General features: G+C 62.0%; 2 protein-coding genes across 4 annotated transcripts in view; both read right to left on the bottom strand.

Moving 5' to 3' along the window:
• The window catches only part of KIF21B (kinesin family member 21B), a 41262-nt gene extending 27019 nt beyond the window's left edge, over window positions 1-14243 (bottom strand). For all 3 annotated transcript variants that reach the window (XR_013959611.1, XM_080651082.1, XM_080651083.1), the window contains exons 1-2: window positions 14112-14243; window positions 40-262 (exon numbers count right to left, since the gene is read on the bottom strand). Coding sequence is in view for 2 of the 3 variants with exons in the window: in XM_080651082.1 (XP_080507208.1) it covers window positions 40-262; window positions 14112-14152 (264 nt within the window). In the remaining variant the exon portion in view is untranslated. The remainder of the gene's footprint in view (window positions 1-39; window positions 263-14111) is intronic.
• A 5395-nt stretch (window positions 14244-19638) lies between these two features.
• Window positions 19639-25738, bottom strand: part of CACNA1S (calcium voltage-gated channel subunit alpha1 S) — a gene marked incomplete at its 5' end in the record, with an annotated part of 40672 nt that continues 34572 nt past the window's right edge. Inside the window, 8 exons of the mRNA XM_080651063.1 lie at window positions 19639-20157; window positions 20282-20395; window positions 21060-21157; window positions 21351-21415; window positions 22135-22385; window positions 23250-23378; window positions 24820-24959; window positions 25580-25681. Of these exons, the coding sequence (XP_080507189.1) occupies window positions 19906-20157; window positions 20282-20395; window positions 21060-21157; window positions 21351-21415; window positions 22135-22385; window positions 23250-23378; window positions 24820-24959; window positions 25580-25681 (1151 nt within the window). The 3' untranslated portion in view covers window positions 19639-19905. The remainder of the gene's footprint in view (window positions 20158-20281; window positions 20396-21059; window positions 21158-21350; window positions 21416-22134; window positions 22386-23249; window positions 23379-24819; window positions 24960-25579; window positions 25682-25738) is intronic.

Here is a 25738-nt window from a genome sequence, read left to right as displayed (position 1 = left end):
GTGAGGCTGGCGTGGCTGCGGTGGGTGTGGTGGGCTCACCTGCCCGTAGGCCAGCACCGTGGCGTTGTAGCCCTCGAAGCAGCCCTCGATGAGCCTGCGCACGCAGGTCGCGTACACGTGCTCCTGCCAGGTGTCCAGGTCGAAGACGAAGTCGTAGGTGAAGGCCTTGTCCTTGCCCAGAAGCACCTGCGGCTCCCCCGGCGTGACGGAGGTGCAGATGTGACAGCCCTCAATCTTCTCCTTGGACAGCTGTGGCCGGATCCTGCCGGGAGCGGGGAGCCCTGGTCAGCCCTCCGCCCTGTCTCCCCACTGCACTTCCACTCCCCCAGCCGCCCCCAGGACCCCCCAAGCTGGAGGAGAAGGAAGGAAGTTTAGGTGCACTCCCCCCCCACGCCCACCCCCCGTCCCGGCAAAGGACAGAGGCAGCTTTTGTAAAAGTCCAATAATAAATCCAGCCGGTGCGCCTCAGTGGTTGAGCGTCGACCTTGGAACCAGGAGGTCAGGGTTCGATTCCCGGTCAGGGCACAGGCCCGGGTTGTAGGCTTGATCCCCAGTAGGGGGCGTGCAGGAGGCAGCCGACTCATGATTCTCTCTCATTCTGGATGTTTCTCTCTCTCCCTCTTGCTTCCTCTCTGGAATCAATAAAAATATCTTTTAATTTTGTAAAGTAAAGATTTTCTAGATGTAATTTACTTATAGGATATTTTTCCTTACATGATATTACCCTACTATCCCCCCATTTTTGATTAATGGAGGCTTTTGTAAATTTTATAATGCAGTCTTGATAACTTTAAATTTTAATTTTTTGCTGGGGGGGAAGGGGAGGGTGGGGGAGGTCAACGGGGGGAAAAAAGAGACATATGTACTACTATTTTTTAATACTTCAAACAATTTAAAAAAATGTAAAAAAATAAAATAAAATAAATAAAAAATATATATATATTTTAAAAAATAATAATAATAGCAATAACATGGACACCACCTGACACGGCAGCCGCTAACACCGATGGTGGGCTCTGTTGGACCTGCGAGAAGCATCTCACCTCAGTGGATCCCTCCCGTAAGCCTGACGTGACCGATAAGCCTGGGGTGGAGGGAGTTTCAATGACTGGGCCCAGGCTGAGGACGGGAATGGGACAGCGCCACCCCTAGGCCTGGCTGACATGAGCATGCACGCCTGCTCCCACGGGGAGCCCCGGGCAAAGTAGGGAGCACGGGATGGGGATGGAGGGGACAGGCCTGGCCGAGGCCTGGGGGGCCGGAGCACCTCCAGCTTTAGACGCCCCCTCCCCGAGGCAGAGCCTGGCGAACATTCTTGGGAAGCAGCTCTGGTTTCTCTCCCGGGGCCGGGGCCGAGGGGGACACCCAGCACCCCCCGACCCCCCAAGCAGGATCGAGCAAGGCCAAGTTCGCTGAGGAGGGCGGAGACCTCTAGCAGGCACCCCAGGCTAGCCACAGGAGGGGCCCACAGCCCTGATCCCGGCGCGGGTGGGGGTGGGGAAGGGGGGAGGGGGTTCCCCTGCTAAAAGGAAGAAAAGTGGCATCAGTTTGAGGGGGGCGCTAGGCATGGACGGGGCTACCTCCATCCGGCAGCTGCTTCCCTCCTCTTTCAAGCAGCCGTTGCCATGACGACCTCGCCATGGCAACCAGATGTGAGTCAGTGAGCATGTGCGGGAGGGATTGGCAGAAAGCACCTCCCAAATGCCTAAAGCAAAAGGGGGTGGGGTGGGCGCGAAGGCCCCGGGGCTCCCCGCACAAGCCAGCCCTTCGCTGCCAGCTGGCCCCTCACAATGAGCTGCTTGTCAAACCCGGCTCCCTAAGCCAACATTAACCCAGAGAAGAAAAGAGAGAGAGTCCCGAGCCGGCACCCACCCGGGGCCCAGGGGCGCCCGCCACCAAGCCAGGGCCTCCCGCCCTCCTGCTCCTGCCCTGCCCTGGCCCAGGCCCCGAGCTGTCTCGAGCTGCAGGCCTGAGCTCACCTGAGCCCTTCTGAGCCTGTTCCCTGCTGTGAGGGCCGGGGAGGGGCTGGCAGGTGCTCCGGGCCCAGTGCTCCCACCGACGGTGGCCTGGGGTTCTTTATATATATATACACTAGAGGCCCGGTGCACGAAATTCGTGCACGGAGGGGGATTCCCTCAACTCAGCCTGCATCCTCTCCAATTGGAGACCCCTTGTGGGATGTCCAACTGCCATTTTAGGCCTGATCCCAGGGATCGGGCCTAAACGGGCAGTCGGACATCCCTCTTACAATCCAGGACTGCTGGCTCCCAACTGCTCGCCTGCCTGCCTTCCTGATTGCCCCTAACCGCTTCTGCCTGCCAGCCTGATTGATGTCTAACTGCTCCCATGCCAGCCTGTTTTCCCCCAACTTCCCTCCTCTGCCGGCCTGGTCACCCCTAACTGCCCTCCCCTGCAGGCCTGGTCCCCCCCAACTGCTCTCCCCTGCAGGCCTGGGTCCCCCACAACTGCCCTCCCCTGCAGTCCTGGTCACCCCCAACTGCTCTCCCCTGCAGGCCTGGGTCCCCCATAACTTCCCTCCCCTGCCGGCCTGGTCACCCCTAACTGCCCTCCCCTGCAGGCCTGGTCTCCCCCAACTGCCCTCCCCTGCAGGCCTGGGCCCCTCCCAACTGCCTTTCCCTGCAGGCCTGGTCGCCCCCAACTCCCCTCCTCTGCCGGCTTGGTCACCCCTAACTGCCCTCCCCTGCAGGCTTGATCGCCCCCAACTACCCTCCTTTGCAGGCTTGGTCCCTCCCAACTGCACTCCCCTGCTGACCATCTTGTTGCAGCCATCTTGTGTCCACATGGGGGCAGGATCTTTGACCACATGGGGGCAGCCACCTTGTGTGTTGGAGTGATGGTCAATCTGTATATTACTCTTTTATTAGATAGGATAGAGGCCTGGTGTATGGGTGGGGGCCAGCTGGTTTGCCCTGAAGGGTGTCCCAGATCAGGATGGGGGTTCCCTTGGGGCATGGGGCGGCCTGGGCGAGGGGGCCTGTGGTGGTTTGCAGGCCGGCCACGCCCCCCGGTTACCCAAGCAGAGGCCCTGGTATCTGGGATTTATTTATCTTCTACAATTGAAACTTTGTAGCCTGGAGCAGAGCCAAGCCTCTGCACACTTGGTGGCAGCCATTTCTGTTGGGATTTATTTATCTTCTATAATTGAAACTTTGTAGCCTTAAGCAGAGGCCAAAGCAGGCCAGTGCTGTGGAAAGCTGTGCTTCCTCAATTGCCGGGTAAACCCAAGTGTCCTCCTGCTCTCTCCATGGCCACAGCCATCTTGGTTGGGTTAATTTGCATACTCACTCATGATTGGATGGTGGGCGTGGCTTGTGGGTATAACAGAGTGATTGTTAATTTGCATATTACTATTTTATTAGATAGGATATATATATATATATATAATTGATTTCAGAGAGGAAGGGAGGGGAGAGACAGACAAATAGATGGAAACATCCATGATGAGAGAGAATCACAGATCGGCTGCCTCCTGCATGCCCCCCCCCAGCCCCCCCGGGGATTGAGCCTGCAACCCGGGCATGTGCCCTGACCGGGAATCGAACCCTGACCTCCAGGTTCATAGGTGGACGCTCAACCACGGAGCCACACCGGCAGTGTGTTTGCGCATCTTAAATGACGCCGTTTTACCGTGTGGCCAAGGGCAGGGCTCAGCGTGCCGAGGGGAACGGGGGTGCCGTGGGCATGGAGCCACAGCGACCAGTGCAGGCCATGGTGCTGGGCAGAGGCTCCGGGCAGTTCCCGAGCTCTGGGCCTCAGGACCGAACACTCCCCGTCCACGGCGCCCAGGTGTGCCCAGGTGAACGGGGTCAGGCCTGGGCAGCTTTGCCAGCTGGACCGGCTCCCGCAGACGCCCGCCCTGCCACGTGGGCCGCTTTCGATGGGATTTCTGGATCCAATTCAAACACCATTTAATTACCCCAGGCAGATGGCCATGCCGGCGATTGGAGGCAATCGAATCAGGGTCCCTGGAGGCCGGGGTGGTGGGGGTGCAGGGGGTGGGCAGAGGGATGGCTGCTGCCCTGCCCATCAGAGCCTGTGGCGAAGCGAACAGCCCTTCACCATCAGCCCCGAGGCCACAGGACCCCGCCTTCCGGGAACAGGGGAGCCGTCCCGGAGGAGACGGTGACGAGGGGACGCCGGGATGTGAGGGTCTGGGAGTTGTGGTGTCCCTTGGGCATGCACCCCGGGACCCTCGGTGGGCTCGGCCACCTCCTTTGGGGTCCTCTGTGGTCAGAGAGGCCCCACACCGGCCCATTCTGAGCACCAGGGCGCTTTCAGGGTACAGGCGGGGAGCGATGGTACCCAGAGACTTAGCCGTGTGTGTCACTAGCTCCCGAACAGCTGACCGGGATGCGGGAGAGTGCGGTCCCAGGCGTGTGACGCGGAGGAGTGACTGGAGACGGAGGCGGAAGAGAAGTAAGATTCTCTAACCCAGGGGTCCTCAAACTTTTTAAACAGGGGGCCAGTTCACTGCCCCTCAGACCATGGGAGGGCCGGACTATAGTTAAAAAAAAAAAAACTATGAACAAATTCCTATGCGCACGGCAGGCCCGGGATGCGTCGGCTGCTAAGCAGGACAGGCAGCGGCCCCCGGCGGGCCGGATCCATGTCCTCGGCGGGCCGCATGTGGCCCGCGGGCCGTAGTTTGAGGATGCCTGTCTAAGTGATGCCCTGAGCGAGGGGTTTCTCAGCCCATTCTCCAGGGAGCGTGGGAACCAGTTTCTGGGTCTCCCACGGCAGCCACGGGCCCGAGGATCCAATTCAAATACCATTTAATTACCGAGAAGTGTGGGCCAGATCCAGGGCCAGGGTGAGGAGGGTGAGCACAATTTAAGGTGCATGAAAAACTCAGTGGCTCAGGGGCTGAGCGTCGACCTAGGAACCAGGAGGTCAGGGTTCGATTCCCGGCCAGGGCACAGGCCCGGGTGGCGGGCTCCATCCCCAGTGTGGGGCGTGCAGGAGGCAGCCGATCCGTGATTCTCTGTCATCGTGGATGTTTCTCTCTTTCTCTGTCCCTCTCCCTTCCTCTCCGCCATCAATAAAAATACATATTTAAAGAAAACCTCCATCATCCAGGTGAATTATGATGTAACGCAATGTTGGCCAACGTCACGTTGGCTCACGACGGCCCGTGGGTCTGCTCCCGGCCTTGGTCAGTAACGTCTCGGGGACAGCCGTCCATCTTCATGCAAGGACTTCCTGTATCTGCCCCTCGGGCATCTATCTTCCCCGAGCGAGCCCCACCCCTCCGGGGCCTCCATCCTGCAGGGAGGCGGCCTGACCGCCCTGCTCAGCAAGGCCCGGAACCTCCCAGAACAGAGCGGGGTCTATTCCTCCCTTGGCAGGGGCGGCCCTGCACGGCGGGAGCGGGAGAAAGGAAGGGCCCGAGCTTTTCAGAGGCAGCACTTGGCACGGGCGCGGGCACCGGCTTCCCCGGCTCACAGCTGAGCGGGAGCTGGGCACCGAGCGTGGTGATTTGAAGATCCCCCCTCCCCCTCCCCCTGAGAGAAGTGAGCGCGGGCTGCGGGGGCCAGACCGCACTCAGGGCCCACCCCCAGCTCGGAGCCGGAAGAACAGCTGAGCTCAGCGGTTCCTCAGACCTCGGGGAGCCCTGGCGGACAGGGCGGGAGGGGAGGACAGAGGACAGAGGGAGGACAGGGGACAGAGGCAGGAGGAGGCGGCCGGGGACAAGGAGACACTGCCAAGGAGAAACTCGCCCTCTGCAAAGGGTGCCCAGGCCCCCCCCCCACCCTCGGCTCCATGCCAGGAGGGGAGGATGGGGCCAGCTCCCCTCACGCCCACCCCATCCTTAGCGACCACACACAGACAGCCAATCATGCCCGCCCCCCCGCACCCCCAGGCTCCGCTCGGTGACCTCGGGCATCTTCCCCGAGCCCCCTGGGGGTTTGCTCAGCGTCTTGGGTGAAATGCATTCCACCGAATCAGCTGGCAAGGGCCCCTCCTTTGTCTTCTAACCGACCTGCCCTCTCCCCGCGCCCCCACCTTGACCTTGAGCTCCTCAAGGCGCAGGTAACCACAGGTCATGGCTGTGATATTACAACAAGGAACCCGGACAATGATGGAGGGCGGTCCTCATTCCCGGCCCCTTTCTTTGGGGGTTCCAGAGCCCCAGGCACCTCAGCTTCCTCCACTTCCCCACGGGCTCACCCCGCCACACCCCGGAAGCAGGACCCGGGATGCTTTGCACACGTGGGCCATTGCACAGACCCTTCAGGTGTAAGGCGGGTGTTTCTGCCCCTCGTTTACAAACGAGGGTCCGAGAGAAATTAAGTAACTCGGTTCAAGGCCACATAGATACAAAGTAGCAAGCCCTCCCAGGCAGACCACCTGGACTAGCCCTCCGCCCTGACCCAACCCAGGAGCCCGCGTGGATAGGGCGTCGGCCTGCGGACGGAGGGGTCCCGGGTTCGATTCCGGTCAAGGGCATGGACCTCGGTTGCAGGCTCCCAGCCCTGGTCTGGGGCATGCGGGAGGCAACCGATCGATGTTTCTCTCACATCGTTGTTTCTCTCTGTCTCTCTCCCTTCCACTCTCTCTAAAAATCAATGGAAAAATATCCTGGGGTGAGAATTAAAAAGAAAAAGAACCTAAGACCTGGGCCGGCAATCACCACCTACCAGGGGTCCTCAAACTTTTTAAACAGGGGGCCAGTTCCCTGTCCCTCAGACCGTGGGAGGGCCGGACTATAGTTTAAAAAAAAAAAAACTATGAACAAATTCCTATGCGCACTGCGGGCCCGGGACGCGTCGGCTGCTAAGCAGGACAGGCAGCGGCCCCCGGCGGGCCGGATCCATGTCCTCGGCGGGCCGCAGGTGGCCCGCGGGCCGTCGTTTGAGGACGCCTGGACCTAGACCCTCAGGAGAAGCCTTGGGGACTTGGGGGACAGAAGCCCGTCTGTTCTCTTCTCCTGCGGGACCCCGAATGCCTTTCTGAATCCCGAAAGGGAGCCCCCGAGGCCAGCGGGACGGCCCAGGAGGGACAGAGATGTGAGAGGCGCAACCACCGCCCTGGGTGAGCTGCCGTGGAGCCCGAGGGACCGAGCAAAGGTTGCCTGGATGCCCCGGCCTCCCCTGCCCTGCCCAGCCCACGGCAGCCGGTTGACGCTCTATCGTGAAGGGGTGTGTGTGTGTGTGTGTGTGTGTGTGCGCGCGCACGTGTGTGCACGTGGCAGGGACCTGGAGCGGCCCCGTGACCTCGAGTCGGCCTGGCACTGAGTCACCGAGCTGCACGGTGACCTGGCACGGCCCAGGTCAGAGACCAGCCAGATCAAAGGGGAGCCGGCCAGGTGGCCGGAGGGATTTAGATAAGCCGGCGAGGGGGGGGGGCGGGGAGGGGGCGGAGGGGGGCGCCCTTCCTGCTGCTCATTCCTGCTGGTCCCGGGAGGGGGCCGGCCAGTCTCGGGCTTCTTCCTGGAAACCCTCGTCCTCACCGAGGGCACTGATCCTGGGAACCTGTGCCCCGCTCAGGGGTGCAAGGAAACCCCGGTCACGGGTGAGGACGACCCCGCAGAAGGCCCCTCCCCGGTTTCCCGAGGCTCAAACGCGCCCCAAGTCCCGTGAGATGCAAACCATCCCGGGGGGAACCTGGGGAGGACCCTGCACCCGGGCGGGAGGGCGGCTGGAGAAATCGGACCCTCTGAGAACGCCCGGCTGGTCCTACCGGGCAGCGCCGCAGCCCCAGGAGGGGAGCCAGCAGCCAGCACCCGGCTGCTCCTGCCCGCGAAGGCCTCGGAGCAGAGCGTCCTCCTCCCTCGCCGGGCAGCCTGCCAGCCAGGAGGCGGCGGGGGCAGGATCTCGCTCTCCCGGGGGAGTCTGGCGCGCAGACGCGGGCTTTAAGCTGACTTAGCCCCGAGGCGGCGTCTCCCCACGGAGGCCAGCCCGCGCTCCGACGGGCGTGAGCGGCGACCCAGGAACCAGGAGGTCCCGGTTCCGTTCCTGTGGCTCAGTGGTTGGACATCAGCCTATGAACCAGGTCACGGTTCGATCCCCGGTGAGGAGCGGGCAGGAGGCAGCTGATCAGGGATTCGCTTTCATCATTGATGTTTCTCTCTCTCTCTCTCCCGCCCTCCCTCTCTGAATTCAAGAAAAATATATTTTTTAAAATTATAATAATAGCCGAAACCGGTTTGGCTCAGTGGATAGAGCGTCGGCCTGCAGACTGAAGGGTCCCGGGTTCGATTCCGGTCAAGGGCATGTACCTTGGTGGCGGGCACATCCCCAGTGGGGGGTGTGCAGGAGGCAGCTGATCGATGTTTCCCTCTCATCAATGTTTCTAGCTCTCTATCCCTCTCCCTTCCTCTCTGTGAAATATCAATAAAAATATATTTTAAAAAATTATAATAATAAATATATTAAAAAGTGAATAATAAAACAGGGTGTGAGTCCATCAGGGGTGCTGGCCCTGTAGCTGCAGGGGTGTAGAGAGGGGAGTGCCACAGAGCCCGTGGCAGCCAAGGGTCCTGCTGGCCGCCCCCAACCCACAGACCTTCTCTTGGCCTCTCGGACCCTCCCCGCCGCCCTCGGAGAAAGGACCCCAGACAAGACGGCTTTGTCCCGTGGGGTCAAAGGGCATGGGTTGAGGAGGCCCCTGGAGGCCCGGGGAGAGGGGTCTGGGCTCCCCCAGGAAACCTCCGCGAAGCCTCGGGTGTCAGCTCAGGGAGCATGGGGTTCAGGGCTGTGACCCCGCTCCCTCCTGGCGGGGGGGGAGGTCCTTGACCTTCTTCTTTCACCCCAGAGTCCTGCCCAGGGACAGGTGGTCCACGGGGGGGGGGGGTGCGGGAAGGGCACCCCCAGAAAGGCTGAAACCGGGCAAGGGGAGGAAATGGGCCAGCAGAGCGGGGTGACAGTCAGAAGTTGGGGAACATGCCCTGACCGGTGTGGCTCAGTGGATAGAGCGTCGGCCTGCGGACTGAAGGGTCCCGGGTTCGATTCCGGTCAAGGGCATGTACCTTGGTTGCAGGCACATCCCCAGTGGGGGGTGTGCAGGAGGCAGCTGATCGATGTTTCTCTCTCATCGATGTTTCTAACTCTCTATCCCTCTCCCTTCCTCTCTGTAAAAAATCAATAAAATATATTTTTAAAAAATCAATAAAATATATATAAAAAAAAAAGTTGGGAAGCAGGCAGGGGTGCGAGGAGGAGCTTAGAGACGGGGCCAGACCCTGCCCTGAGCCGGACCGACCCCACGTGACTCCGCCCATGTGACTTCGCTGTGCCCGGGGCCTGGGAAGCACAGGCCCAGCTCAGGGATCCGTTCAGCTCCCGCCCGGTCTCAGGGCATCTGGCAGGGGTTTCCCATGACCTCCCGGGAGACGGAGCTCAGCGCCCGGAGCATGACAGCATCAGCATGTGGTGGGGACAGCTCAGGGCACGGGCCCTGGGGACCGTCCCTGCGGAGGAATGCAGAGCAACAGGCGTGGGCTGAGTGTTGGCCGCGGGGACGGGGAGCCTCACCCCCCACACGGGCCCCGGGCCCAGGCCCCACGCCACCGTCCCGGGAACGGGACGGAGACGGCACATCCAGGGGAAAGGAAGCTGCCTCAACACAAGAGGGAGCCGGGATTTATTTTTATTTTATTTTATTTTATTTTATTTTATTTATTTATTTTATTTTATTTTATTTTATTTTATTTTTTGTTAATATATTTTTATTGATGTCAGAAAGGAAGGGAGAGGGAGAGAGAGACCCACATCAATGATGAGAGAGAATCATGGATGGGCTGCTGCTTCTTGCACTCGCCCCCCCCCCCACCCCACTGGGGTTCGAACCGTGACCTCCTAGTTCATAGGTCAGTGCTCAACCACGGAGCCAGGCCGGGCTTATTTCTTTTCTTTTATTTTTTTAATACATTTTATTGATTTTTTAGAGAGGAAGGGAGAGGGATAGAGAGTTAGAAACATCGATGAGAGAGAAACATCGATCAGCTGCCTCCTGCACACCTCCCACTGGGGATGTGCCCGCAGCCAAGGTCCATGCCCTTGACCGGATTCGAACCCGGGACCCTTCAGTCCGCAGGCCGACGCTCTATCCACTGAGCCACACCGGTCAGGGCTGTATATATTTCTTTATTGATTTCAGAGAGGAAGGGAGAATGAGAGACAGAAACATCAGAGAGAATCATGGATCGGCTGCCTCCTGCACGCCCCCTACTGGGGACGGAGCCCGCAAACCAGGCATGTGCCCTTGGCCAGAATCGAACCCGGGACCCTCCGCTCCACAGGCTGACGCTCTATCCACTGAGCCACACTGGCCAGGGCGGGGCTTATTTCTAAACACTTCATGCCCGTCCACTGCGGAGGAGTCGATCCGCTGTCCCCATTCTGTGGAGGGTAAAACTGAGGCCCAGGTGCGGACAGAACAGGCACCCCCCGGCCCAGCCCTGCCCTGCGCCTCAGAGATGGAAGAGTGAGGGTGTCCCACGGCCACTTCCCCTGCCTGGGCCCCGCCCCGCCTCTGCCTCTCCCCCGTGGAGGTTTTGAAAAGCTGACATCCAATCAGGCCGGCTGCCGGGTGGGGGAGGGGACGCGCCTTCCGGGGCTGCGGTTACTACGGTCCACTTCCTTGCGATGACATAAGCCCTGTGCCTGCGGCAGGAGGCCTTCCCCAAGGGCTCAGGTCTCCACAGACCAGAGGTCCTGCTGGGGCCGCCTGCCTGGGACGCGGGCGGCACGGCGTGGCCCTTACGCGCCCGTTTCTGTCTTCCTCAGTCTCTCCATCCCAAGTCACCAATTCTTTCTCTTTTTTTTTTTAAAAAAAAAATATTTTTATGGCTTTCAGAGAGGAAGGGAGAGGGAGAGAGAGAGAAACATCAATGAGAAAATCATGGATCGGCTGCCTCCTGCACGCCCCCTACTGGGGGTCGAGCCAGCAAACTCTAGGCATGTGCCCTTGACGGGAATCGAACCCGGGACCCTTCAGTCCCCAGGCCGACGCTCTATCCACTGAGCCACATGGGCTAGGGCCGTCACCAATGCTCTCGATCCAAAATTCAGACGGACAGGGATGATCTCAAGAGTAGCCGGAACTAGGGAAATATGGCGGCTGGAGAACCGGAGGCCCCTGGGTCCCCCCAACCTCTTCCCAGGCCCTGCTCCACCCTGGAGTGTCCACCTAAGGCCGTGGGGCTGGCCGAGGCCCCCCGCTCCCCAGCAGCCTGAAGGAAGGAAGCTTAAGGAAACGGGGCAGAGATAAGGGGAGGGGGTCAGGCCGCACTGAGGGGGCCCCAGAGCCGGGGGGGGGGGGGGGCTTGGAAGGGTCTTAAATAAACATGCCATGTAATTGGCTTCCTTCCCCAATTTGAACTCTGCAAGCTAGCGGTTTTCCTAGCAGCTGCCCTCCCCCCCCCAACACACACTCTCTCCCGCCCTGAGGCAGCCCCCCTCCCCAGGGGGAGGCCGGCTGTAGGTTCTTATCCTGCCAGGGATTAGTGGAGGGAGGGAGGGCAGGCAGATGCGCGGCTGGCTGGCCTGGCCATCTCCTGGTGCCAAGGGTGCAGGGGCCGAGGGACCAGGATCCAGGAGGTCTGGGGGCGCTTCGGGGGTTGGCTCACACCTCGACCTTCCTTCCGCCTCTCCCACGACCCAGGTCCTGAAAGTCTCCCTCAGACTCTGCCCCAGCCCGGGCCTTTGCAGACAGAGACCGGCGGACAGGACAGCGGCTCTGGTCCCGGTCCCTGGAGCCCTGGGCCTGGTACCCCTCAGCCGGGCTAAACGCTGCCCCGCACCCCCATCCCTGGCCTCTGGGTTCCATAAGCTGGAGCCTGGGCTCACTGGAGCCTGGGCTCGCTGGAAGCCTGGGCTCACTGCAGCCTGGACTCAGGGCCAGTGATGCTCACAGGCAGTCAGAAAGCAGCCCCGTTACAGACAAGCACGAACGTCCAGCCGGGCCGGCCGGCGTGGCTCAGCGGTGGAGCGTCGACCTCTGAACCAGGAGGTCGCGGTTCGATTCCCGGTCAGGGCACACGCCTGGGTGGTGGGCTCCGTCCCCAGTAGGAGGCGTGCAGGAAGCAGCCGATCCATGGCTCCCTCTCATCATGGATGTTTCTCTCTCTCTCTCTCCCTTCCTCTCTGAAATCAATAAAAATATACTAAAAAACAAAAAAAGAAGAGACTTCCAGAAAGTCAGAGAGAGTGGCACCGGTGATGGGCAAGCCTCGGTGACCCCCACACCTTGGGCCCCCCCACCCCAGTCCATTCCAGCCCCCCAACCCGGTCCTTTAGGGGGGCAAGAAGTTCCCGGGGATGGGGTTAGCGGGGGATCGGGAAGCCGAGGAACTCTCCTTGACAGCCGGGCCCACCCTCAGCTCTGTGTCCGGCTCTGTACCTTCACGGCCCGCTGCCCATTGAGGTCTGCCCTATGCCAGGCCCTGTGCCAGGCGGGCACTCCCGCGAGGTGGGAGGGCCACGTGGGCGGGCCCTCACCTTCCAGGAGCCCTGAAACCGGGGCTCTGCTGATTCTCGAATCCCCCCACCCTTCACCCAATCAGCAGCTCGGGCAAGGAGTGGGCGCCCCGTCTCCCTGGGCGAGCTGGGTGGGCAGCAGAGATGAGGCCAGTCACCGCGAAGAATGGGGTGCCGTGGGCGGGCCCAGTCCCCTTTCTGTGTCAAGCATCCCAGGGACCTCTGGTGTGTGTGGGGGAGGGGACCCCAGCTCTCTCTCCCTCAGTCCTCCACACCAAGGGCCCACCCCAAGGGGCGTTCCCCCCCTGGCTGCGCCCTCTTCTGCAAGATGGAGTCGAAGGCAAAGCCCCCCGCCCCCCAGCCTGGTTCCTGGTGGGTGGGGGCTCTTCTGGGCATGCGGACTCCCCCCAATCTGCTAGAGATGCCAGGCTTACACTTCTCACTCCTACCCCACCCCCACCCAAACCTCTCCCTCCCTCCCTCTCTCCCTCGACCTCCACCACTTCCTGCTGCAAAGTCAGCCCCGCAGCATCCTGGCCCCGCCCACCGGCCCACCAGGCACCTGCGGGCTCCCCTTTGTCTGCTGGGCGGGCAGAGCTGTGCCCCAGCGACACCCCAGTGCAGCCGGGCACGTGGCAGGCGGGGAGGGGGGGGCACCTCGGTCTCCCAGCCTCGACCCCAGAGGCCCAACGGTACCCCCCCTTTCTGGGCTGCAGAGGGCTGGCCAGGTGGCTGGAGACTTGTGTCCTGGGGCAGGAGGGGGCGTGCTTTTCCACCGTCTAGGTGACCCCCCCCCCGGGGGGCTCCTGGAATATGGGTCACCTACCACCTGGCTCAGAGACCAGACCCCCACCCATCACACAGTCTGGGCATTCCTCTCCATCATCCCTGCCTCATGGAGACGGCACTCTCCGCGCACACAGACCCCCTCCCAGAGACAAACCCAAGGCGAGGCAGCAAGAGGGCGTGTGGTGTAAAGGGTCCCCCCAACAAAGGGCACCGGGGGCTCAAGTTTGCAGCCTTCCCTCCTCCGCACCGTGCACCCCTCTCCCCCCCCCCCCGCCCTCCCCCGCCGCAGCCTCAAAGGTCAGGCTATTCCTTCAAGTCCCAGACGCGCCCTCCGGCCCCTGAGGCCAAAGGAACCCCAGGTACATCCCCCTTCCTCTGTCCCTAGCCCCCCCCCTCCGCCTGGGACAGGGACAGCGGGGTCCTCGCCTCCCCACGGAGCAGGCACCGTCCTGGCCCCGCACCGATCTTTGTCTGCCTGCAGGCTCCCGGGCGGGGAGCTGCCGGCCTGGCCGGACCCAGACGGAGACCCGGCCCGCCCGGGCGGACGAGGGGACATTTCCCCCCGACATCCCGCTGCGAGACAGCAGCCCCGTGGGGAGGCGAAGCGGAAACACACAGACGCCCCGCCTGGGCCAGGGCTGGGTGTGAAATACCGGATTTCCTTGTTTATTCGATTTTCGGGTTATTAAGGGCTCCCAAGAGGGGCCCCCGAAAGGACCACCCAGACAAAGCCCCTTCCAGCAGCCCGCGCGCCGGGTGCCCGCGGGGTCCACGCGGCCCCTCCTCCCGGGGGCGGGAGGGGGTGCGGGCTCCGGACCCAGCGGCCCCGCGCCCACTCGACACAAAGCCCGAGCCCCTCGCGCGCCCGCCCCTGGCCCCTACCTGACGGCCACCTTGACGCAGCAGTCCCCCTGGCCGGCCATGGCCGGGGTCTGGGCGTGGATCGGGGACCCGGGTCCGGGGGGGCCTGAGCCCCAGGCGGCGGCGGGAGGCGCGGCGCCGCAGCGGGGACGGCCGGGGACCCGCGCACACACCTCCCGCCCGCGCGCACCGCCCACCTCGCTGCCACCAGCGCGCACCGCCGCGCGGACAAAGGGGGCGGGGGCCGTCCCGGGCCAGGCCCCGCCCCGAGCCTCGGCCCAAGCCCCGCCCCTGGCCCCGCCCTCGGCCCTGACCGCCAATCGAAAGCCGGATCCGGCAGCAGGGGCGGGGCTGGAGCCTTTAAAATGACCTCTTGGCGCGCCTCCGACCCGTGTGTTGGGGCGGGGCGGAGTGGGGGGGGGGCGGCCGGCGGGAGTGGGGGACCCCAGAGGAGGGGTCATGCGTGGCCACCCTCCGGCAGCGCGGGAGCCCCGGCTTGGAGGGCACCCCGTTTCATAAATGAGGAAGCTGGGACGCGCAGAGGGAAGTACCCAAGGTCACAGCGAGTTAGTGGCTGAGCGTGGGGAAGAACCCAGGTCTCCCAGCGCCGCAGAGATGAGCAGCTGGGGGGCCCCCTTCTGTCCCCGCGAATCTGCCGGCCCATGGGAGGGAGATTCAGGCCAGTGTTTAAGGTCCCCTGCACCTCAAGCCTGAGAATGCCTGGCCCAGCGGCGCCTCGTCCTGCCGCCTTGCCCTCCCAAGGTGACCTTTGTGACCACAGGCTCCGGGGGCAGAGGGTCAGTGTGGGAGGCCCCAGGTGCCCTGGGGACAGGAGGGAACAAAGGGGCCATTCAACCGGGCACCTGGGTCCCTAGAGACTGAGGGGCGCGTTGGGCAGGGCAGGGCAGGGGGAAAGCTGCCTTTCTATGGGGCATCAAGGACAAGGGTGCCCTGGGCCTTTAAACCCAGGGAGGTGAGGGTGGAGAGGTCTGTCCGTCTGTCTGCCTCCCCTCCCGCTGAGCCCAGGCCCCTTCTCTGCTGTGCCTCCTGCCTCCTCCGATGCCCAACATTGCGGCCATTCACAGGCCCCCTGGCCAGCTGCCTGCCCGCCCCTCGTGTCCACCAGCGCCCTTCCTTGGCAGGGCCCCAAGCCCAGGACCCAGCTGCAGCTCCAGATGTGGAGGGAGCTCTCTGGGGGAGCGGGGGATGGGGAGTCTGGCCCCGAGCCTCTTGCATCACCCCGGGGATGATGAAACCACGTGAGCGACTGGGGCGAGGGTGCGGGGGAGCGTCTGAGGGTGTACCTGGGGGTTGCCATCCTCTCCCCTTCTCCCCACCCAGCCCACAGGTCCCTGCTCCATCCGGGAGCCCCCATCCCTTATAAACAAAGATATCTTCAAGGGCCCATCCCCCCGCCCCCCTTCCTGACGGAGAGCAGGATCGGCACCTGCAGGTGGAGGCGGGGAGGGAGGCCCAGGTGGGACCTCACCTTCCACCCCCTGGGGACCTAGAGGAAGGTCAGGAGCTGGTGGGTCATCTGCCCAGAGCAGGCGGCCAGCAGAGCCCGAGGCACATTCTGGACATTCTCTTCCCGTCCATCCAGCAACGTAAGAGGGCGGGGGAGGAGACCACGCTTATGGGCCCTGGACGTGAACAAGGTACTTTATTATATGCATGTTCTTTTTTAAAATATATATATTTTTTTATTGATTTCAGAGAGGGAAAGGGGGAGAGAGAGAGAGAGAGAGAGAGAGAGAGAGAGAGAGAGAGAGAGAGAGAGAGAAACATCCACGATGAGAGAGAATCCTTAATCGGCTGCCTCCTGCACGCCCCCCCACTGGGGATCGAGCCCACCACCTGGGCCTGTGCCCTGACCGGGAATCGAACCCTGACCTCCTGGTTCCGAGGTCGAGGCTCCACCACGGAGCCACGCCGGCCGGGCTGCGTGTTCTCGTTTCACTCTCACAGCCGTGGGAGGTGGGCTTCATCGTTCCTGCACGGTTCTACAGAGGGGAAGCCGGCTCTCACCCAGCGTGGAAGCAGCAGACCCAGGATCTGAATGCATGTCTGGGTCCAGATTCCCCAGATCACAGCCCAGCAGCTGCCGGGTGGAGGGAGCCAGGCTGGCCCAGGCCTTTGCTCCAGGGTAGCCCTCCATGGCGATGGCAATGGCGATGGCGATGGCGATGGCGAGGCTGCATCTTGCAAAGCCTCCCCGCCCGCCGCCCAGACAGACTCTGCACTTCTCTGGGGCCCAACTTGGGTTTCCCGACTCCAGGAAGTCCCCCCCCCGGACCCCCCCACCCCTGTCTTCCGAGAGTAGGTGACCCTTCTGACTCACAGCCTCACTGCCGGGAAATGGCACCAGAGCTGCTGTTTCGCCCACCCCTCCGGGCCACAGGGTGTCCGGTGAGCCTGAGCCCGGGAGGCTCAGCAGCTGGGAACTCCTGGAGGGCCTCCTGGAGGCGGGGGCCTCAGGTCAGCCACGCCAGCCCCTCAGCAGCGCCTCCTGGGCCTCCAGGGAGTGTGGCAGGGCAGCCAGAGGTCCCGACCCCGACTCCTGGGCACTGCTGCCCCGAGGCGAGGCGGTCACTGGGCGCGGCGGTCCGCGGTCAGAGGCGGCCCGAGAGGCAGGAGAGAGGTTCAAACAGCAGCTTGGGGGGACTCAGGTAGGCGGGTCAGAGGAAGCCTGGGCCAGTCCCTTCCGCCTCTGTCCAGCTTCAGCGCAGCCACCCCTCCTTGCTGGGGCATCCCCACCCCCCGCCACCCGGCCCACAGCTGCCTTCTCTGCTCCCTCCTTCCCAAACCCTGAAGTGCCTTCAGATCAGATGCCTGTATGCAGTTCCCGCCCACCCCAACCCTTTCCTTGGGCCAGACAGACAGACAGACAGACACACACACACACACACAAACGCATACACACTCACACACATACACACACAAACACATACACACACTCACACACACATACATATACACACACACATACACACTCACACACACATACACAAACGCATACATACACACTCATTCACACACATATACAGTCACACACACTCACACGCATACACACATACACACAAATACACACACACTCACATGCACACACACACTCACTCACACATACACACTCACACACTCACACACACACACACACATACACACTTACACATTCAAACACTCACACACACACTCACACACACACGCACACACACATACACACTCACCCACTCACACACTCACACACTGCCCTGTGCTTGGCCCTGAGCCCCTCATTGGCCTGGAGTTCGGGCCCCACTCTTGCCCTGAGCTGCGGCCCTTCCCCCTAGGCATCCTGGGCCTCCATCACGTCTCCTGCCAGGGACTGGGGGTGGGGGGGTGGGGGGGTGGGGAGCAGGCTCTCCAGGCAGGAAGCTGCCACGCTAAGGCAGTGAAAATGCTCGGCAGTGACTGGGGGCAGCCATCTGGCCCAGATCTCTCAGGCACGGAGACAAATCACAGCCCGAGATGCCCTCAGGCCTAGAGGGGTCTCGGGGGGCGGCCTGGCCTTGAGTCCTCTTCCGCTTCATCTTTTTTTTTTTCTAACCCACACCCGAGGAGTGAGGATATTTTCCCCATTGATTTTTAGAGAGAGTGGGAGAGAGGGGGTCAGGGGTGGGGGGAGAGAGAGAGAGAGGAGAGGAACATCGCTGTATCAGAGACACATCGATTGGTTGCCTCCTGCATGCACCCCCCCTGACCCTGACCCTGACCCTGACCCTGACCCTGACCCTGACCCTGACAGGGGGCAGGCATCAGACCTGCAATCCAGGCAGGAGCCCTGGACCGGAATCGAACCCAGCGCTCTAACCACTGGGCAACACCAGACAGGGCTCCCCACAGGGCTAGGAGTCGGCGTTGGCGCCTGCAGGAGCTGTCTGAGCTTTGACCTCACATCCTGGGTGGCAAGTCCAGAGTTCGGGGCCTCCAGCCCCACCCAGCAGCTGTATTCGGTTCCGGGGGAGACGCTGCGGGCAGGTGGCTGGCCACACCCTCCAGTGCCCCCACCCGGAGGCGGAGCCCGGACCCCCCTGTCCGCAGGGCCTCAGGCCCCTGGAGAGGGTCTGTTATTGGGGTGCAGACTCCGAGATCTTAGCTCGGACGCGGGCTGGGCCTGACTTCCTCTGTTGCGAAGGAGACACACTTAGCCGTAGAGGAAACCAGACTTGGTTATAAATAGCGTGGGAGAGAGAGAGAGAGAGAGAGAGAGAGAGAGAGAGAGAGCGCTGTGATCACCAACACCCCAAAAACGAACTATTTTTGGTTTCAAGTGTTACTGGGGGTTTAATTACAACCCATCTCCCCTCCGACGGGAGCTCTATATCCAATCTTCTCCCTAGGAGCAGCTTTTTTTTTTTTTCAATCCTCACCCGAGGATATTTTCCCATTGATTTTTAGAGAGCAGAAGAGAGAGGGAAAGACAGAGAGAAATATCAGTGGGAGAGAAACACAGCGATGGGTTGCCTCCTGCACGCGCACTGATCAGGGCCCGGGCCAGGGAGGAGCCTGCAACCGAGGTATGTGCCCTTGACCGGAATCGAACCCGGGACCCTTCCATCTGCAGGCCGATGCTCTATCCACTGAACCACACCGGCCAGGGCTCTCCAGTAGCTTCTATTACAGTTCAGGGTCCAAAGGCAGGAGCGGGTGTGGGTGCCCCTCACTCTCACGGACCCTCGAGTGGGGAGGAACCCCCATGACCACCTCGTGCAACCCCTTCACCTTCAGGTGGAGAATCCGGGGCCCAGAAAGGTAGAGAGACCCGTGCAACGTGGCCCCGCAATCCAGGGGCCGAGGCGGGACTAGACGCAGCCCCACGCTTCCAGCCTGGGGCGTCTCCACAGCCCCGCACACGCCAGGAAGGGGGGGGGGGGGCCAGGGGACTTCACGGTTCAGGTCAAAGTCAAGTCGGTGCAGAAGGACCAAGAGACAGCCCTGAAGCCACAGGGTGGTGCCCCAGTCACAGAGATCCAGGGTCAAGTTCTAGCCCCGCCCCTGCCCCCGGCCCCAGCCCAGCCAGGAGACCTGGGCAGGTGACGGGTGGGGCTTCTAGGATCGGTTCCCCGGCCTCAACGCGAAGATAACCATGCTGGTGTCACCACGGGGCTCCTGTGAGGCCGGAGTGAGATCCCCAGGTGAGCGTGACAGGGCATCATGCGGGCAAATGCTCTGTCAGGAGAAGGGGTGGGGGGGCGGGCGAGGCCTGTGGCTGGGGCGCCGGAGGCACTGGGTCCATTGTGACCACTGTCACCCCTCGTGACTCAGTGTGGACAGAGGGGCCTGGCGCTGGGACCTTGGATGTCCACGGCCACAAACAGGCACAGCTGGGCACCGAGGCCAGAGCTGGCAGCAACCTCGGTCCAATGAGACACGGTCACGGCCGCAGAACGAATGACCGGTCCAGATGGCCCCTCCGGCCTCCCTGGGCCCGGCCCCCAGCCACGGCCGGGCTCCTGGGGAAGGGGCGGGGGAGGGGGAGAGGCAGGCCCATAACAGGAGACAGACAGAGGCCAGGTGCCGAGTCTCAGGCCTGAGACTTTAATGTCCGGCGGGGGGTGGGGACTCGTGCCCGCGGCCACCCACCGGGCGATCTGAATGATGTTGGGATCGCCCTGGAACTGCGCCTCCTGCTGGCGAGGAGAGGGGCCTGCGGTCTCCTCCAACCGTCGCTGTGGTCCCCACGTCCCCACACAGCCGAGATGGGCGGCTGCCCCTCCAGGACCCCCCCCACGCCCTCCTGGCCCAGAGGCCCCAGCCCAGGCCGAGGCCGAGGGGGTCAGGGCCTGGGGGGAATGAGGGTCTCCTGGGAGCCCTCATGCTGGTCGAGGCTGCCCACGGAGGACCGGAGGCTCGGGGGTCCCAGGGCGCCGGCCGCGTCCTCGGGGGACTCTCGTCTCCTCAGTAGCTCCGTGGCCGCGGCCTCCACCTCCTCCGGCTCCATCTGGCAGGCCTCCGCCAGGGCCTGGCCCGTCGCCGAGATGAAGCCGGTGTCCGCCGCCAAGGTGTCCAGGCCGCCTCGAAGCAGAGCCTTCAGGGAGGAGAGGCGGGTGGCGGGTCTTGCTGTGGGGGGCGGGGGGTGCCTCGGGGCCTGGCCACCCCCACCCAGGCCCCCTCTGCATGTAGCCCGGGACCCTGGTCCCGCCCGGCCTCACCTGCTGGATCAGCAGGGCAGTGGCCGGAGCCAGGCCCCCGGGAGGGATCTCGGGGGTCCGGCGGCTGTGAGGGGCTTCCTCTGCCTCCGGCATCGGGGGCTCCGCCCTGGGGCGCTGTTCCAAAGGCACAAAACAGACCCAAGAGGACGCTGGAGCACATGGGGACCCAGTGATCCCCAGCTCTTCCGAGGGGACCTTAGCCCAGACCCACAGAAAGGGGTGGTCCCGCCGGCCGACGTGGCTCCGTGGTTGAGCCTCGACCTGTGAACCAGGAGGTCAGGGTTCGATTCCCGGTCAGGGCACAGGCCCAGGTTGCGGGCTCGATCCCCAGGGTGGGGCGTGCAGGAGGCAGCCGATCCATGATTCTCTCTCCTCATGGATGTTTCTCTCTCTCCCTCCCTCTCTCTTCTTCTCTGAAATCAATAAAAATATGTTTTAAAAAGAAAAAATAGCCCTGACCCGTGTGGCTCAGTGGATAGAGCGTTGGCCTGCGGACTGAAGGGTCCCAGGTTTGCTTCCGGTCAAGGGCATGTACCTTAGTTGCGGGCACATCCCTGGTGGAGGGTGTGCAGGAGGCAGCTGATCGATGTTTCTCTCTCATCGATGTTTCTAAACCATCTCTCTCCCTTCCTCTCTGTAAAAAATCAATAAAATATATTTTTTTAAAAAAAGAAAAAATAGGGGGTGTCCCGGGACTGGGGTCCCCTCTGTCATTGACGGGCAGCCCCTGCCACACCCCCTCCCTCTGCACCCAGTCCCTCCCAGGCTCTGCCCCTACCTGGCTGGGGGCAGAAGCCGCCTGGGCTGGGGGCCCCGCTCTCGGGGGCAGCTGTCCTTCCTGCCTTGGCTGTTCCACGCGGGACTGGCTGTGGGGTTCTGTGGGCAGATGGGCGAGGCCAGGACTTGTGCCCACCCCGAGCCAGCGAAGCCCCACCCGCCCCTCAGCCCCTCTGAGACCCTCGGGTGGGAGCGGCGTCTGGAGGGTGGACCGTGCTGGGGGCCAACTCCACACGGTACCCCCTTCCCCCGCGGGAGAAGGCTCAGCCTCTGGGCGCTCCGAGAGACTCACTCAGGACCCCTCCTCTGGCAGCGGGCATCTCGGTCTCCCCAGGGGACTCCCGTTCGTAGCAGACCCTGGAATGGAAGGGGAGCAAGGCCGTGGAGCGGGGAGGGCGCCTGGCCTCCCGCCATCCTGCCCTTCTGTGGGCCACAGGGGTTCCCCCTCAGGGTCCAGCCCCATCAGCTCATCATCATCATCATCAGCAGCAGCAGCAGCAGCAGCATCCATGGCTGCAACCTGGACTCCCGGCTGCGCTCCGGGCATGGTGCCAGCTGCCCCGGCTCCCCAAGACCAGGCTAAACCCATCCCGGCCTCCCGCCCCTGATCACGGGGTTCTCCTGGCAGACACGCCCCTCGCCCCTGCCCACACCTGTCCCCCAGCCTCCAGGCCACTGGTTCTCGGCCAGGGCTGCACCCTGTCTCAGCTGGGAGCTTTCAGAACCGGGAGTGACTGCGTCCCACTCCAGAGCCCGCCGTGGGGCCCAGGCACAGCCCCCCGGATGGCCCCCGATTCTGACAGCCCCCCGGGTGGCCCCCGATTCTGACAGCCCCCCGATGTGCCCTGGTTCTTCCCCGAGTTGCCCAGCACTACTTAGCAAGGCTGGCCCAGGCCTGCCTCTGGCAGCGTTCAGGTGCCTGACGGACCCTCAGGGCACAAAGGCAAGCCAGGAACACCCCACGCACTTCGGGGCGACCCCTCCAAAACCAGCCTGGGGTCCACCCGCCAGGCCTTCCCAGACCCACACACCCCCCCAGGACCCCGACACCCAGGGCTGGCGGTGGCCGCCTCTACCTGGAGAACGCCTGGCGGTTGCTACGGCTGCTGTTGCCCGTGGCAACGTTGGCGTTGGCATTGTTGGTGTTGGCGCGGGCCAGCGGGTGGGTGCTGGGGTCCTGCGGGAAGTCCTCCAGGAAGACGGGCGACTCCAGCTCCTCCATCTCGATGTCGGAAAACTGCAGGGGCCTCTGGTTGGCCAGGACGGGCGCCAGGGAGCTGGGCCTGTCCAGGAAGTTGTCCACTTGGCCAAACAGGCCTCCGGTCCTCTAGGGGCGAGGAGGAGGGAGGGAGGACTGAGCGGGCAGATAACTTGCTGAAGGGATATTGGACATCGCAGGTCCCCTCCTGGGCCACCATCTCCTCACGGAGAACCCAAGAAGGGCCGGGCCCGGCCTGGCTCAGCGGTTGAGCATCGACCTAGGAACCAGGAGGTCACAGTTCGATTCCCCTTCAAGGCACATGCCCGGGTTGCGGGCTTGTAGGGGGCATACAGGCAGCAGCCGATCCATGATTCTGTCTCATCGTGGATGTTTCTCTCTGTCTCCCCCTCTCCCTTCCTCTCTGAAATCAATAACAATAAAAAAGAACCCAATGCCCTCTGGTTTGGCTCAGTGGATAGAGCGTCAGCCTGCGGACTGAAGGGTCCTGGGTTCGATGCTGGTCAAGGGCACATGCCGGGGTTGCAGGCTCGATCCCCAGTAGGGGGCATGCAGGAGGCAGCCGATCCATGACGCTCTCTCATCATGGATGTTTCTCTCTCCCTCCCTCTCTGAAATCAATAAAAATAAAAAAGAACCCAAGAACGTTTTGCCAGGCGGTCTTTAAGGGGCCACAGGACACTAGACAGAGCTAAGTCTCGAGCACAGGTCACCAGGACAGATGGGCATCTGACCATGGAGGGCTGGCGAGAGATGAGGGTTGACAGGGGCTGGGGCGGGAGGAAAGGGCGAGACTTGGTGGGGCGGACAGGTGGGGAAGGACGCGTTTAGTTCTATTCCCTCGAGGAAGTTGGGTCACTGATTCTGAGCCCTCCGAGCTGTGGGTGGTGGGTGTCTCTGGCTTCCACGCCCCCCTCCTGTGGCGCCCTCCCGTCCCGTCTGTGATCGGCGTCTGCCCCTCCCCGTGCTCACCCGGAATATCCCCTCCTCCATGGCGGCCTCCACCATGGCCCTCTCCAGCTCCTCCTCGGCCGTCAGGTCTCCCGAGATGGTCCGGCGGATCTCAGGCGCGGCCTCCTCCTCAATGGTGCGCAGTCCGGCCTGGGGATGGAGAAGGGACTCCTGACCCCTCCGGTCCAGGAGGGGGACCTGACTCCACCCCACGGCCTCCCGCATTTCTTTTCTTTTCTTTTTTTTAAAATATATTTTATTGATGTCAGAGAGGAAGGGAGAGGCAGAGAGAGATAGAAATGTCAATGATGAGAGAGAATCATGGATCGGCTGCCTCCTGCACGCCCCCTACTGGGAGTTGAGCCCACAACCAGAGCATGTGCCCTTGACCGGAATCGAACCCGGGACCCTTCCGTCTGCAGGCCGACGCTCTATCCACTGAGCCACACCAGCGAGGGCGGCCTCCCTCATTTCTTTTTTTTTTTTTTAAATATGTTTTATTGATTTTTTACAGAGAGGAAGGGAGAGGGATAGATAGCTAGAAACATCGATGAGAGAGAAACATCGACTAGCTGCCTCCTGCACACCCCCTACTGGGGATATGCCCGCAACCAAGGTACATGCTCTTGACCGGAATTGAACCCGGGACCTCTCAGTCTGCAGGCCGACGCTCTATCCACTGAGCCAAACCAGCTAGGGCGGCCTCCCTCATTTCTAACCCTTGCCACCCGGGCTTTGGCTCCGGCCCCCCTTCCTCTCCCTTGCCCTTCCTCTCTGAAATCAATAAAAAAATATATATATATTTTTAAAAAAGGTTCTTGCATTATATGTGCAACTTTCTAAATGGTAAGATTGTTCCAAGCTAAAAAAAAAAAAAAAGCTGCTTTAGAGATATATTTTTGAGCACACAACCCACGGGCATGTATATTTTTTGAATTTATAAATTATGTGCATTATAATGAACACCGAGAACTAGACACAGCCCGGCCGGTGTGGCTCAGGGGTGGAGTGTCGACCTAGGAACCAGGAGGTCAGGGTTCCATTCCCATCAGGGCACATGCCCGGGTTGTGGGCTCCATCCCCAGTGGGGGGCGTGCAGGAGGCAGCCGGTCCATGATTCTCTCTCCTCATGGATGCTTCTGTCTCTCTCTCCCTCTTTGAAATCAATAAAAATATATTTGGAAAAAATATAAAAAACCACCTCGAAATAAAGAAGCGATGGGATAAAGCAAAGTTCTAACTTGCTTTGTACGCCCAGGGGCTCGTCTTAAGCCATCCCATCCTGGAGAGCGGCCTTCTTGGGAGAATATTGCTCTCATCCGACTCCCACCTCTCCTCCCCTTTGGCCACGTCCGGCTCCCTCTGGTCCTGCTACCCAGAGATGGACGGGCTCCTGGTTCTCCTCTTGAGATTGGAACGTCTCCCATCGCAGCGCCCCCCACCCGGAACTGCCTTCCCGTCCCTCCCCCGCCCTGGCCCCTCCTCCCCCCTGGGCCTCCATCCTGGCCTTCAAGGACACAGAGAGTGAGCACCCGCCCCGAGACCTGGCTGGCTCAGCGGCGGGGCCGGAGCCGGAGCCGGGCTGGCTCACCTGGATCTGCACGGCGTTGGCGTCCTTGGCGTCCTTCTTGGGCCGGTAGCCGTAGTATTCCTCCTGGCGCTTCATGAACTTGCGGAAGTGCTCCTGGATGAGGAAGGTGGCGTAGAACTTGCCCACCGTCACCTCGTCATCTGCGGGGCGCGACAAGGGGTGTCCTGAGGCCGGGGAGAGCGGTGGGGGGTGGGGCGGGGGGGAGCCCCAGGTCGGGGCCGAGGAGCCACTCCTCCTGTCTCTGACCTGACCTGAGGCCGCCATGGGGTCTGTCCAAGGTATTTAGGGAGGGTCTGGGCCAGCCGTGGGCAAACTATGGCCCGCGGGCCGGATCCGGCTGTTCTATCCGGTTCTCTTGCTCTCCCCTCCGCTCCTTTACTTTGAATTTATATTCGTTTACACAAACACTCCATCCATGCTTTTGTTCCGGCCCTCCGGTCCAGGTTAAGAACCCATGGTGGCCCTCGAGTCAAAAAGTTTGCCTACCCCTGGTCTGGAATTGGGACCTCATTTCCCCCATGGCAGAGCCTGCCTTGGGTTTTGCTTGAGCCGCTTGGGGGCTCTTGGGCCGTATTAATAGAGGTAGAGGGTATGGACCCAGGGAGGTGGCAGTTCACCTAGGACCTATCTCACGAGCCGTCCTGCAAGGGGTCGGCTTCTGCGTGGACAGGTGTAGGAGTGGGGAGCTCAGAGCATGGCCACCCAACCCGCAGCCCCTCCTCTGTTGCCCCTGGACCCCCGTCTCCCGAGCCCCACGCACCTCCGATGGGCGGGATGACCTGGTCCAAGAGCTTCATGCTGGTCCTCTTCCAGATCTTCTTGATGATGGCCCTCAGCTCCTCGTTGGCCTGCTCGAAGTTACCTGGGCAGAGGGACAGGCAGGGACCGCCCTAAAGCCACCCAGGCTGGGCCGAGCCAA

Source organism: Plecotus auritus (assembly GCF_963455305.1).
Source record: "Plecotus auritus genome assembly, chromosome: 14".
NCBI classification, from domain to species: domain Eukaryota; kingdom Metazoa; phylum Chordata; class Mammalia; order Chiroptera; family Vespertilionidae; genus Plecotus; species Plecotus auritus.
This window is presented reverse-complemented; position numbering and strand designations above follow the sequence as displayed.